General features: G+C 51.2%; 4 protein-coding genes across 4 annotated transcripts; 2 read left to right on the top strand and 2 right to left on the bottom strand.

The window, feature by feature from the left end:
- Window positions 1–3,911: 3,911 nt before the first annotated feature.
- Window positions 3,912–4,973, bottom strand: PG986_004558 (uncharacterized protein; the record flags this gene model as incomplete). Its single annotated transcript, XM_066840780.1, has 1 exon — window positions 3,912–4,973. One exon carries the CDS (start codon window positions 4,971–4,973, stop codon window positions 3,912–3,914), a length of 1,062 nt encoding a protein of 353 aa, XP_066703407.1.
- Window positions 4,974–5,657: 684 nt separating this feature from the next.
- On the bottom strand, window positions 5,658–8,077 carry PG986_004559 (uncharacterized protein; the record flags this gene model as incomplete). The annotated part of the gene is made up of 3 exons (XM_066840781.1): window positions 5,658–7,286; window positions 7,372–7,479; window positions 7,547–8,077. 3 exons carry the CDS (start codon window positions 8,075–8,077, stop codon window positions 5,658–5,660), a joined length of 2,268 nt encoding a protein of 755 aa, XP_066703408.1.
- A 1,389-nt stretch (window positions 8,078–9,466) lies between these two features.
- On the top strand, window positions 9,467–11,344 carry PG986_004560 (Trichothecene C-15 hydroxylase; the record flags this gene model as incomplete). The annotated part of the gene is made up of 6 exons (XM_066840782.1): window positions 9,467–9,502; window positions 9,596–10,100; window positions 10,162–10,448; window positions 10,525–10,839; window positions 10,924–11,090; window positions 11,185–11,344. The coding sequence occupies 6 exons, from the start codon at window positions 9,467–9,469 to the stop codon at window positions 11,342–11,344; spliced, it is 1,470 nt and encodes a 489-aa protein (XP_066703409.1).
- Window positions 11,345–12,398: 1,054 nt separating this feature from the next.
- On the top strand, window positions 12,399–14,351 carry PG986_004561 (tyrosinase; the record flags this gene model as incomplete). Its single annotated transcript, XM_066840783.1, has 10 exons — window positions 12,399–12,601; window positions 12,695–12,803; window positions 12,935–13,075; window positions 13,178–13,345; window positions 13,411–13,531; window positions 13,625–13,727; window positions 13,805–13,826; window positions 13,906–13,973; window positions 14,072–14,135; window positions 14,220–14,351. The coding sequence occupies 10 exons, from the start codon at window positions 12,399–12,401 to the stop codon at window positions 14,349–14,351; spliced, it is 1,131 nt and encodes a 376-aa protein (XP_066703410.1).
- Between the last annotated feature and the right edge of the window lie 111 nt (window positions 14,352–14,462).

Genomic DNA, 14,462 nt, shown 5'->3' on the forward strand with positions numbered 1-14,462 from the left:
AACTAGCTTAAAGCTTAATAATTAACTTCTCGAAAATTATCCCGTAATCGTTAAATAACGCTATTAAAAACTAAGTCTTCGTCGAATATCACGTTACGAACGGCGAATACCTCGTTAATTAATAAATTTTATACCCTATAAATATTAATTAAATTATACCTAACAAAGTATTTAATTTATACTTTCGGGTTTAGCCGCTTAAGCCGGTATAATTTCTTTAAGGCGTTAACCGTTAAAGCATAAGCTTTACATTCGTAAACTTTAAAATACGCTAAATTTAATTACCTCTTCGCTTTAAAACTACCGTTCTTATATATTATATAAACGTAAAGAATTTTATATAAAGTTTTCTAATAAAAAGAGTATTTAAATATTCGGTTATTTAAATAAATTATTAATCTCTAAATCTTTTTCTATAGGAAATTCGGGAGCTTTAAGCCTACTTTCATCGCGCGAGCCTTCTCTTTAATTATACCCCCCGAGCGTTCGGCGGCTTTATTTTATAACTAGGTATACGGCGCCGAGGGCTTAAAAAAAAATAAAGTATTAATTTTATAGTTAATATACTACGCTAGGAGTTTTAATTAAAATCTCGTTATTATATTTTATAACTCGAACTTTAAAACTATATTACTTTTAAAAAAGCTTAATAAAATAACGAAAGGTTATAATAAGAGTTATCGTTTCTCGATCTTTAAAATAGTAATCTTAAATTATCCCTATATATCGATTTATCGCGAGTATAACGCTCTTATTATCGTTAAGGTTTAATTCGAAATTATAAAAGTCTATTACGATATAATAACCTAGTTCGGTTAGATCTGCTTTTAAGGATCGTTTAATTTAGCGTTTCGCTTTTAACACACCGTATGCCTTATATTAAACGGTAAAAAGTCCCTTTATTTTTACCCCCGAGAGTAATTCGTTAAGTATAAAATAGCTTCGGGTCTAGAATAGCTAAGTCGAAGGTGTCATTTATTATTTAATATTAAACTCGGAGCTCTTTTCGTTTAAATATTAATTTAGTTTCTGCGCGTATAGAAAACTGCCGAGGTATAAAACTCTAAGATATCTTCGATAATAAACTAATTAAATCTTTCTATTAAGTAGTAAACGATTATGTTGTTTTTTCGGCGTAGGCAGTTATTCGGAGCTTTATTATCCTACTAATACCCTTTTAGCCGTAAGAGTTTAAAGGATACTAAGTTACAATTAAAGTCTTTATAATAGGCCACGTTTATTAATCTTATAATCGTTCTTCCTTTTAAGCTATTAACGGTAATATTAACGTTTCCGTAGCCGATAATTTAAACCGAGTTATCTTTTATATAGACCTAGTTATTTAAATACGTTTACCGGAATCGGTTAAATCGACTAATCTAATTAAAAATATAGATAATAGTCCCTAAATCTAGGATTACTAAGTTTTTTTAAGGGGTAAATAACCGTAGTAAAAGCTCCTTTAAATATTTATTAAATAATAAAGCAATTTTTAATCTTACTAATTATCCGTAGCGCGAATTATTAATTTAAAGAGTTTTTCGATTTCTTTAATCGCTTAACTTTTTTTATTAGCTTCGTGTATATACTTATATTATATTTTATAAGTCTTTAAATTAATCTTAATACTCGCTATCCTTAAAAAGCTTTATTCGGGAAGAGATAAAAATAGTTAGCTAAAGTGTGTTTACCGAAGTATACTCCGCATTCCGTATCGGTCTCCTCTCTTTTCTTTTTAACGCTTATTTTTTAGGCGTCCTTTCGTAATTATACTAATATTCCTTTCGAGGCAATATTAAAACTAAACCTAGAAGCTTTTTAGCCCGTCGTGTTTTAATTAAAGTTTTACGTATAAGGTTCGTTTTTAAGAACGTTCCTAAAAGTAATAAATAACCCTTTAAATACTCTTAATACCGGAAAAGCCTTTATTATTATTTTTTAAAAGATTCTCAGGTTAAAAGCCACTTTCCGGTACTCTATCCGTCCCGAATAAATATTATTTTACTTATTAAATTAAAAATTAATAACCTAATTTTTTATAATAAGTCTAAGAGCAACGATAAAGTCTTAACACTAGGCTTAAAAGTTAAATATTTCTAGCACCTCTTTTTAAATACTTTCGGCTATTACGGTTTCTTATTAAATAATTTAAGTATTAAAATTTCGAGGCATCTTAGTAAAAGGCTTAATAGATACACGGTAAACCTTTTTAGCTTCCGTTATTTAATAACTATTTTAAACCTTTCTAATTTCGCGAAAGGCAGTATACTAACCGTTTAAGTCGCTGTTTTTATCGTAGCAAGTCTTTTTATATATATCGGACACGATACTTAGTATTTAATTAAAAAGCTTTTCGACCTTATTCCGATAATCTTTATATTCTTTTATTTTATAGGTATATATAATATAATCGAGCTAAAAACTAATTCGGCCGTTATTTATTAAGTCAATAATAAATATTACTAGTGAATCGTTTTAATTAAAAGCTAAACCTTCGCCGATATTAATAAATAATCGTCTATTCGATTACGCTAATCTTTTAGGATAATCGATTAAAAGTAGTCGTTACGAAAGAGATATTTAATCGATTTTTCGTTCTGGATTAATATATTCTTAGATTTCGAGAGCCTTAGCCTTTTTCCGAAACTCGGATCCCTAGGTATCCCAGTCGTTTAGCGACTTAAAGTAAGTTTTCTATATATTATCGTTATTCGTTATTATATAAATCCGATTAAAGTCGTAATACCTTTTATTCGAAATTAATAAAAGTAATATAAAACTTTTAATTATTAAATATTACGTATATTAAATAAAAGCAAATATTATATAGTTTAAAGTAATTTATTCTCCTCTATTTATCTTTATGAAAGAGATTTCTCTTAGTTATTTATACCCTTTTTAATTAAAGTTTTAAGGCATTAACCTAAACTCCGTATATTAAAGTTACTATAATAAGTGACTTATTAAGGTTTTCCATATTCTCTTAAAACCAGCCTTTCGGAGAAACCCTTTTATTTAATAATTATAAGAAAGACCGGCGCTGTTAATATTAAGTCTAATTGAGATTAACTAGATCACGTTCGCTATGTAACCCTAAAGAGCTCGAAACAGTGACAGAAACTATATGTTCTTCCTCTCCTTGCCTACTTGAGATGCCCCTACGCCCAGTCCGATTCTTCGTCTCCCATTCAGCTTGTGTGCTCCCGATCACGTCGACATGCAGGCTAGTGCTGTTAAGGTAACACCATAAGGATGAAGCTCGCCGTCACGTTTTCGTTACTTTGAACACTTGCCGCCACTAGCGCTTCTAATAGAATCATGGCAACCACCTCGGTTAGTAGCTCCGGTTACCGATCCCCATTGGCAATAACTTCTTTTATTGTTCCCCCTATCGAAATTGTTACTAACGTAGGATAATCGTTACGAGGAAGTAGTTAAACTAGGGTGTGCGCACGCCCACGACCTACTGTAGCGGCCATAATAGCACCACCTCTCCAAACTAATCGAGATATCGACAGCGACAGTAATAACGAAACCGCCACCACCACAACGTCCGGCTGCGGCCGCAACGGGTGCGGCCGGTGCTACGGCCTAACATCGGTGGGCATGTCGCTCTTCGGGTCCTCGTTCAACCTGCTCCACAGCCTGCTGCTATTGCTCCTCGTAGGGACAAGATGATACGGGAGATCTTTATTATATTTTTCCTTCTTTTTTCTTTTTCTTCTCTCTTTTTTTCTTTTTTCTTTTCTTTTAATCTTTAATCTTTTTATTACAGTCTCGGTCTATAAACACGATAAACACGGGCTTTAAAATTAACGACCGGGAACATTAAATACATTAATAATATAAAGATATACATATAAAACTATACTTTTAAACTAACCCAGCTATCCAATACGAGATCCTACTTTCTACATCCCCGAGATGGGAATCTGCTTCTCCTCCTGGATATACGGGATCCCCGTCAGCTTGAACACGCGCTCGCTCAGCACCGCGTCGTGGAGCGGCCGCGTCCGGACCACGTGGTCCGGCTTCCCGTCGCGTTTGGCCTCGTTCCAGCCCGTGTGCCGGGCGTTGGGCCAGTGCGTCGTGCCGACGCGGCGCTCGTACGCGTCCTTCTTGCGGAGCAGGTCCTCCTGGGTGGCGCAGGCGACGGGCATGTAGCACGTGTAGATGGCGAGCCGGTCCTGCTGGGTCTTGGTCGGCACGTTGTAGTGCGGCGTCCGGCTGTCCCAGACGATCAGGTCGCCCGGGTCCGCGGTCGGCTTGGTCCACTCGAGCCCCGCGTTGGCGAGGTACTTCATGCCGCGCTCGGTGAAGCCGTACCACTCGGGCGTCCAGGCCGGGATGCGCTCCTCGTCGGCCATGTCGCGGTGGAACTGCTCGCTGAGCGTGTGGCCGCCCCTGCAGACGATCAGGCCGCCGTCGTCGGGGCCGCTGGGCTGCAGGTTGACCAGCCCCTGCAGGCAGCGGAACCCGGGCTTCTCCGGGTCCTGGTCCTGGTGCGGCCAGGGCTTGTTCTCGGGCAGGTGCTCGCGGTTGGCGAAGCCGTAGTTGATGGCGTCGAACGAGACCAGCAGGTCCTTGGTGTCGTAGACCTTCTCGAACGCCTCGTAGACGCCCGGCTCGCCGCGCACGCCCCAGACGAAGTCCTCGTGCGCCGCCGCGTAGTTGAGCAGCATGCCCTTCTCGTTGACGACGGGCAGCTTGTCCGGGTGCACGGTGGAGGGGTCGTTGCGGTCGTAGCCGAGGCCGAACGACTCGAGCAGGGCGAACATCTTGTCGGCGTACCCCTCGGCGCGGTCCCGCGGGACGGCGCCCTTGATGACGGCGTAGCCGTCGCGGAGCAGGTCGTCGCGCCAGTCGCCGTAGACGGGGTCGGTGCCGTCGAAGGCCATTTTGCGGCCCGTCGAGGTTTCGAGGTTCGGCGTCGAGGCCGGGGCCGTGGTGGTGGTGGTTGTTGTGGAGGACATGTTGGATGTGATGATTGTTGGTTGAACACGATGAATAGTTGCTGGTGCTCTCGATCTCTGAACCGATGATGTCTGATGAAAGTCACCTTTTGACTACTTGCTTCGATATCAGCTTCGAGTCCCGAGCCTCTTATCCTAATGGGCGTTGCTCTGCAGCAAGACTCCACCTTTACCCCCTAATTACCCCAGGATCCTTGGTCGATCCTCCGGTTCGGAATGTGGGCGCTGGGGAACTGCAAAACCCGAACCGAGAAGGTGAGACACAATAGTGCCCCCGCCCAATCAGCTCGATCCGAGTGGCCATTCAGCAACCTGTTGAACCCCGAACCGAAGGACGCGCGGTGTCTCCTCCAATCCCACCTCGTGGCCTTTCATCGTCAATGCGAGGAGGCAAACCTCGCTAACCAAGAAACTCTTTTGCGGCGATGCCCAGGATGACGCGACGGCCAGATGCATTGTTCCGGACAAGGCTTTTCCACTGGATAGCATGCCCGAACTCAAGTCCAGTACCAAGCCTCATCCCCCACGCGCACGCGCCGTACTCCAGTAGGAAATAGCTTTGAAAGGAGTCAAGAGCGAATATCCGGGTATATCCCGTAACGAGCATTCCATGACAATTGGCAAAGATCTTTGAAAACTGGTAATAGCGCTATGTAATCGCATTCCTGCAGCCGCCCCGCCGTTTTACTCCATCGGAATAAATGGCTCGTTATCGTCAATCAAGAACTCGGTCCCCAGCATCGGCCAAAGCTCGTCCAGGGCCATACCCGCAAACGGATCAAACAACGCGCTATTGTCCGGTTGCGTCCCCATAGTAGCCGCAGCCAGGTTTGTGGATATGGACAGGTCTGGTAGGCCGGCAGTTGCGTTCTCGGAACTAATACCCCGAGCAACACCTCCACCGCCGTCCGGGACATGTTCCGAACTCGAAGCCGTGGTGTGATCGCCCAGGTCTCGGTCTCGGCCGACGTCGCGGCACACCGTCTGCACCCGCTCCCGCAGGATGGTGCAGCCCCGGATGAAGTCCGGGTCCTGCCGCAGCCGGCGGTACTGGTCCTCGCAGTAGCCCGTCGCCTCGCTCAGGAGCTCGAGGTCGGCGCGGGCCATGCGCCTGCGCGGGCTCCGCAGGATGTTCAGGGCCAGCACCACGGCCGCCAGGAAGGGCTGCGTCGGCGTGAAGATGTGCGAGTTGACGCTGCCGTCCGCGAGGTCCAGCACCTGCTTCGCCAGGTTGCGCGACGCCGCGATCGCCAGGTTCTGGCTCTGGAGCAGCCGCGCCTGCGTCGTGGCGGACAGCGAATTGGGGTAGAGCCGGACCTCGTCGGCGTAGGATTGCGCGGAGAAGATGAGCGAGGCGCGGAAGAGCGTGATTTGGGCCTGGTAGTAGTGGATGCTGATGAAGGCCGCGATGTGCTGTTGGTCTCCGTGATGATCTAGCACAGACGTCTCTTGGCCGGGCCGCAGGCTCTCGGGTAGAGAGGATGCCCAGCCCGTCAGTGCCTTGTCCAGTTTGCCGGTCTCATTAAAGAGGACGTAGGACGATGTCGCGCGTTTCCGGTAGATATGCTCACTTATCCGCCCGAGTATTTGCGATAAGGATACCCATATCCCGAAGTAGTCCGGGGCCTCGTGCGCCGCGTATTTTTGACGCGGAAGAACCTGATCGCAGTCGTAGTCCGCGATGGCCGAGGGCCGGCCCGTTTCCATCTCCATCAGCTTCTCCAGACTGTAGCATGTCCACCAGAGTCGGCCATGGAGTTGCAGGTCGGCTTTGTATCCGGGTTCCGCGGTTCCGCGCCTGGGCCTGGTGTCGTGCGTCGAGATGTGGCGGTGCAGGCCGATCGAGTGCGCCGTCCGGATGGCCTGGCCCAGGAGATGCCACCCCTGCCCCTCTTTGCCCCGTCCGCGCAGGGCGATGACGAGAAGAAGGGCCGCCTGGACGCTTCCTATGTATGGGAGGGCCGCCACATGCCCGTAGAAGCTGTAAGCGGCGTCGAGGAACTGTGTCCCCGTCGCGGTGATGCTTCCGGCAGCCTCGTCTGCGGCAATGCTTATTACCAGGTAAACAGACACCAGAGCAGGAGCGTCACTGGGTTGTATCGCACTCTCCAGAGATCGGGCAGGTTCGGCCCTGTTGGAGGGCGTACTCTGCAATGACAAAAGGCGATGGATGTCGGTCATCAACGGCTCATGGTCAACGACTGGGAAGAGGGGCCATATGCGCCGGAAGAACACCCGGACATGCTCCTCCAAGACATCAATAGAGGGTAGATTGGGCCGGCTGACCGCGATAGGAAGGGCGAACTCCTCGACCTATGTGTTTGTATTATGTCAGCCGGGATGGTTCGATGATGGTTCGATGGTCCCCATGGGGATTGGAGATGGCTGGCCCACTCACATGGCGCATGCCGAAGCGAAACTGCTGGGAGACGGGACCTAGCCCCTTTTGCTTGAGGAACAAATCCACAAATATGCAGAGACACTGCAAACTGCTTCCGCCTAAATACTACACATGCACATGTTTGTTAGTCCACTCGGTATCCTCCTCCACGGGTGTTCTAGGGACAACCAACCTTTACACGATGTGAGCTTTCGTCGGTGTTGACCACGATATCCGGGCTCTCGGCATCCTCCAGAGACCTCTCGCCTCCTCGCTCCTTGGTGCTGGCGCGGTATGCTCTCGTCAGGAAGCTGACGGGGATGTTGGTCAAGGCTTGCGGAGTTTCGGTCTCAACATCCGGAACGCTCTCGCCGTCGTCGCGCGGGCTCTTGCCGTTTTGCTGTCCCCGTGCATCACCGCCGTCGGCTGCCAGTCCCTGGTCGGCCAGCAGCCGGCTGGTTTTGGCCGGCCACTTGCGGGTTACTACCGCCTCAGGCTTCCGTGGGTCGGTGGTCTGGCAAACGTCGCCCCGGAGGCGGCAGTTCCGGCACTTGGGCGTCTCGGCGTCGCACCGAACCTTGCGCTTCCGGCAGGCCGTGCAGGCGAGCGAGAGCCGGATACGCTTCGGTGCCGGCTGTGACGGTTCCTGCGACGGCTCTTGCGACGAAGAGGCTTCGACCATGGATAAGCTCGAGGTGGCGGTCTCTGGGGTTCGAATCATCATCGTTGCTGATCACTTTGTGGGGGCGGGCCCAGTCTCATGGCAGTGCATCGTCGACTAGACTAGCATGCCTTTTGCCCATTACCCCGGATTCAGAGTGCTGTCGGATATGGGATCTCGCCCAGTTCCGGCAAGGTGGACGATCATGGACCAAATAATGCGGGGCCGGTGGGCGGAGCCAACTCGCAGTAGCTTCTGCACATGATTGACCTCTTGAGTTCGATCGGTTTAAAGTAGTAGTCTCCAACTTTGATCGCCTCCGTGAGCCTAATCTGACAGTTGCTTAGGTTACTTTGAGATGTCCTGCAGTTGCGCCCATGGGCGTCAGGCCATTGGCATAGACCGTGAACTCGACCTCTTGCCTCATCTAGGTGCTTTTCGAAATAATAATAAAAAGATTACTTGTCGCATCTATTCACCTCCGGGCAGCACCTCGTATCGCATACATCCGTTGCATAAACTCGAAAGAGCTCAATATAAAGTGCTGATACAGATGTGCAATTCTTTGCATCCAGCAACCACCACCCCCGCAGCCACAGCCGATGCACGAACCAATCGCCTTCTCGCGCTCTTCGCGTTTGCGCCTCGCGACTCCGCGGGTGCATGCAATGCGAATGACAGTGTTTGGGGTAAGGGAAGAGCAACGCCAGGGATGTTGGTTGATTGGGGATCCTGACCTCACTGACGAAGCGTATTAGTAGCACGTTTCAATGACAGACTGGGTCTCCCAGATAGGTTAAGCGATAATGCCCCTGTCCGGAGGGGATGGCGTGGCCTTCTCCACGGCCCTGCGCCTACGGGATTAGAATCGAGATTCCGTACTCCGTAGCACAAGTGTGTGTGTGTGCAGAACAATGCAAACATTTGTCTGTTGTCCATGGGAACTTTTCGTCGGCCTCGGGCGGTGAAGATCCATTGCCGCCGAACGATTGGGCAAGCTCCTCCCAGACTTCCTACTGCGCCCCAGTTTTGCGCCGGGATGATTACCCAAAAGGCCGCATGATCCGCTCTGACAGGGGGCGACGAACTCCATCCCTTCACAGGAACGCATTGCATCCGCGAGCCGCACGCACAAATTCTGCCTTTATGCACGCCGTTGACCACCACTCCCAGCGCCAACTGCTGTATACCATCTCCACATTCTGTGCCTAAAGGACCTCGGGTCTCTTCCCGCCCGTTATGTAAGGACTCCATCGTTGCATATTCCATGATCCATCGTGTATGCTTGCCAAAGCCAGGTACATAAAGGGGAGGACTCTCTCGTTACTTCCCAAAGTCTGCATCATCGGAGCTCATCATCAGCCACTCAAGTTTCCATTGTATTGATGCTTTGCGAACATGGCAGATACAATACACCAGTTTCGAGACAGGATGCTGTCTTCGCCTCTCGAGATGGCGGGGACGACCATGGCCGTCTCGTTCGCCATGGTATGTAGGCCCTCTCTTATACTGCCCAGTCTCGTCGAGCCCTCATGACCAAATTGTACCAGCTTGCTAACAGCAAAACCCCCACCTCGCCAGATCGTCGTATACCTGGTCGGCCTCGTCCTGTACAACCTCTTCCTGCACCCGCTGCGCAAGTTCCCCGGCCCCAGGCTCTGGGCCGCGACGCGGATCCCGTACACCCGCAACCAGCTCTCGGGCGTCTCGCAGAAGCGCATGCTGGCGCTGCACCTGCAGTACGGCCCTATCGTGCGCGTGGCGCCCGAGATCATCTCCATCAGCCACCCGGACGGCATGAAGCAGGTGCGCGGCCACCGGCACGCGGGCCAGCCGGAGCACGGCAAGGACCCTCTTCATGTGGCGGCCAACGCCGGCAACATTCTTGGGGCCGACCGCGATAAGCATGCGCGGTTCCGACGGATCCTGGCCCATGTCTTCTCGGCGCAGGCCATGTATGAGCAGGAGCCCCTCATCAAAATTTATCTCGATAAGTTGTTCGCGGGGCTCAAGAGGGAGTGTGCCGGCGAGACCAAGGTTGTCGATTTGCTCAAGTGGTATAACTGGACCACGTTCGATATCATAGGTAAGTGGATGTGGCAGCTACTCGTCCGAGCCAGGCAGTAACTAACGACATGACATCAAAGGCGACCTGTCTTTCGGCGCGCCCTTCGGATCTCTAGACACCAACGCCTACCACCCCTGGGTCTCCAACATCTTTGGCAGCATCAAGAACCTGTCCTTCGGCGTGAACGCCAACCGGTACCCCTTCGTCGCCCCCATTCTGCAGCGCCTGGTCCCGGCCGAGGTGCAGACCAAATGGGCCGAGCACCGGGACCTGTCGATGCGGAGCCTGAGGAAGCGACTGGACACCGACACCGACCGCCCGGATTTCGTCGACAAGATGCTGCATGCTCGTGGAACCAAAGGTGGCGTACGTGAAACCCTATCCCTACAAGAATACTCTCTTCTGTCCGAGCCATATACTTACCATACCTACACCCCTTTAGGAAATGACCTTCGAAGAAATGGCCTCCACCTGCTCCCTCCTCATCATCGCCGGTTCCGAGACAACCGCCACGCTCCTGTCGGGCGCCACGTACCAGCTCGCGACGCACCCCGAGGCCCTCGCGAAGCTGACGGCCGAGGTCCGCGCCGCCTTCCCGACCGAGGACGACATCAGCATCGCCGGCACTTCCAACCTGCCCTACCTGCTCGCCGTCCTCGACGAGTCCCTGCGCATCTACCCGCCCGTTCCCGGCGGCAGCCCGCGGAAGATTGCCAAGGGCGGGGATACTATTGTTGATCATTTCGTGCCTGAGGATGTAAGTAATAATAAAGACCTGTCCCATTTCCCTTCCCTGCTTTTGTATATTATGGCCGTGGTGAACTAATGTGGTTGTTACTAGACCGTTGTGGAAATCTGGCAGTGGGCTGTATACAACAACCCCGGCTGGATCACCGAGCCCGAGTCCTTCGTCCCGGAGCGCTGGCTCGGCGACCCCCGGTTCAAGACCGACCGCCTCGACGCCGTGCAGCCTTTCTCCCTGGGTCCGCGCAACTGTATTGGAAAGAAGTGAGCCATCCCGTGTCCCCTACCTGTTCCCCTTTCTTTGCACGCATCTCGTCTCCTCGTTCGGAATACTCGTCCTCTGACAATTGGACAACAGCCTGGCCTACGCCGAGATGCGCATGATCCTGGCGCGGATCATTTGGAACTTCGACCTGAGCATCGCGCCGCAGAGCAGGAACTGGGTCGAGGACAACAAGGTCTACTTCCTCTGGGAGAAGCCGCCGCTGGAGGTCGCCTTGACGCCGCGCAAGTTCTAGACGCGGGCCACCAAGAAAACGAACTCGTTCCAGGTGTATCACCGAGTGTGCAGAACTGCGTCTTTTGCTTTTGTCAAAATCTCCATGGGCAAGATATTGCGAGGGATGTCATCAAGACGTTACACCAAACAGAAAACGCAACTCGGGGTTTTTGGAGAGAAAGGGTCTGTAGGGGTTATTGACTGCCATGACTTTCCAAAGTAGTCCGTGGTTTGGGCTATTCCGAGGCGGAAAGTCCAGACAGATCGGAAGGGAAATATGTCCCGATATTCTAGCTAAAAGTAACATCTATTGGAACTTACTGAGTATTCTTTCTGGGTTCAGGAGCTGGCTGGCGGTCAAGCTAGACCATGAGCCAAGCTACATACAATCGGGTCCACCAATGTGAAAGCATCCCCAGATTCTGGTAATAGTGGTGTGGTCGTATACGAACCGCGCATCCCGGGCTCTCGGATTCGTACAGCATATGCTTTTGCAGACAACCAATATCTGTAAATGGGTACAAACCGTTAGAAACCGGCTTCAAAATATGCAAGTTCAAGTCAGACGAGCAATCAGACATATGCCGGCCCCCTCAGGCCTGCACACTGCACGAATAGGGGCCCTCGGTGGCTGAATTCGTGCGACGCTGACGGCGCTAGCCGAGCTCCTGGCCTGCCGGACTCCGTGTCGCACAGGGGGCCTCGATCGACTGGCGCGAGCGGAGGTTACCTCTTCTTGCCTGTCGCCAGAGTCGTATCCAACGAGTCTTGGGTGATCCGGCCGCCGGGTGCCTGTAGCCATGACTGGATATCGATATGCATGCGATGCACGATCCGCATCTTGCTGGCCGAACGCACATTGATTCGCCAGTTGAATATGTTGTCTTAGACTCTTAGGAGGGAGCGGTCTCGGCCTCGAGATGAAAAAGAAAGAAGGAAAACCCCGCATTATGTAGATAAATAGGGGTGATGGTCTGGGATTATCCCTACTATCTGCCACGGCTTTCGTCCCCATACCGAGCAACCGGAAGCCTCCAGTCCTCAAAAGTCATCGGGTATCCATCCATCTCATCATGAAGATCTCACAGGCCGTCGGCGTCGCGGCATTGGCCGCCGGAACAGCCGTGTCGCAATCCAGGGACGACGATCTGTCCACTGCCGAGCAGGAGGTCAAGCAGCTTGTTGCAGCCATCGAGCGAAAGGCCTTCGCAGAACTTGGAAACCGCGACAAGACCTTCGGGTGCACTGCGGAGAACATTGTCTACCGACAAGAGTAGTACGTGAGCATCGTTTGTTTCTCTTCCGGTCTTACTGACACCACGACACCACGGGAAACAACGACCGCCAGACACTAAACATGTGACTGCAGCGGCGACCTTTCGAAAGACCAGAGGCTCGACTACATCAAGGCGGTTCAGTGCCTGATGAGCCTACCGGCCAATACCCCATCGGATTATGCACCCGGAGCCAAGTCCCGTGTACGTACTACTTCTTCCCACTTTTCATGAACGTTCCCCCGTGCCCCTCTATTCCGTACCATCGCATGGTCTTCCGAGCCACGGGAATAGAAACCATAGTCGCATCCAATGTTTAACAACGATCCCTTTAGTATGACGACTTCGTCGTGACCCACATCAACCACACCCTCGACGCGCACTACACCGGCAACTTCATGGCCTGGCACCGCTGGTTCATCTACACGTACGAGACCGCCCTCCGAGACGAGTGTGGCTACCAGGGCTACCAGCCGGCAAGTTTGTTTGCGTAGTCCTCACATCCCACCTCTCCCTGTCCGATCTATATACCATCATGGACCGACTGACCCATCGCAATGCTTACCTACCAAATACAGTACTGGGACTGGCCCAAGTACGCCCCCGCCCCCCAAGACTCCCCCATCTTCAACGGCGACCCCTACAGCCTCGGCGGCAACGGCGCGTGGGACCCGGACCTGCCTGCCTCGGTCGTCACTTTGCCCGAGGGCGTCACGGGCGACCCCTTCACGCTCCCCGGGGGCTCGGCGGCGGCTTCGTCGCCGCGGGGCCCTTCGCCAACGTAACGGTCAACCTGGGCCCCGTCGCGCAGCTGGCGGGCGGGTCGCCGCCGAACCCGCGCGCCGACGGGCTCGGGTACAATCCGCGGCGGCTGAGGCGGGATGTGGGGCCGGCGATTGGGGAGCGGTATGCTAATTGGACTACGGTTTGGGGTGGGTATACATCTAAGCGATATGATCAGGGGGTCTTTGGATAATTATTGTGTGTGGCTGACAAGCTCCCTCCCGTTGGGGCGGCAAAACCAGATCTCCTTCGGAAGCCGAACATCACGGAATATCGATTCCTGTCCGAGGGCGGATTCAACAATGGAGAGATTGGTCCCCATGGTGGCGGGCACTACATGATCAAGTAAGTGATCCGAGAGGTTCCTTCCTATGTTTAGGTCGTTTTCATTCCTAGTCAAGCTGACATTGATATACTCGTAGCGGCGACCCCGGCGGTGATTTGGTGAGTCTCTAGTCCACTTTATATCACTTTTATTACTTTCTCGCAGACAAGTGACGACGACTGATGTACGATCGGGTAGTGGGTTTCCCCAGCTGAACCAACTTTCTTCGTACACCACGGCAACATGGATCGAATGTGGACATTGTGGTAAGGCCAAACCCAGCCAATCCATTCCACGCTCCGGCGGCTTCGAAGTTTTCCCCAAAAGATCAAAACGACGCTACTGACGAGGTTGGCATACACAGGCAAGCCATAGACCCCGAAAACCGTACCGTCCTTCTCGACGAGGGTCCATACGGTCATACCACGGTACGTCTCCTTCCCAACCATTTCCCCGGAGCGACTCGTCCCCTTCGCAGCTTAGCACACAGGAAAACTAAAAGCTGATCACAGTGGAACAACGAGCCGCCGTCTCCCTTGACGACTATGGACGACGTGATCAACATCGGTTGGGCTGGGCCTCCCACAACGATGAGGGAGATGATGAGCACGACCTCGGGCCCGCTCTGTTACTTCTACAAGTAAACCACAGGCACCACCCCTGGTAATAAACTTTTTGCCCTAATCTGGTGTGCAAGAGGGAAAGATGGAAGAAACAACAGAGTGCTTTCACCTCAAAGTTCGATGCCGCGTGTG

This window comes from Apiospora aurea (genome assembly GCF_038362705.1).
Source record: "Apiospora aurea strain CBS 24483 chromosome Unknown utg000003l_segment0_segment0, whole genome shotgun sequence".
NCBI classification, from domain to species: domain Eukaryota; kingdom Fungi; phylum Ascomycota; class Sordariomycetes; order Amphisphaeriales; family Apiosporaceae; genus Apiospora; species Apiospora aurea.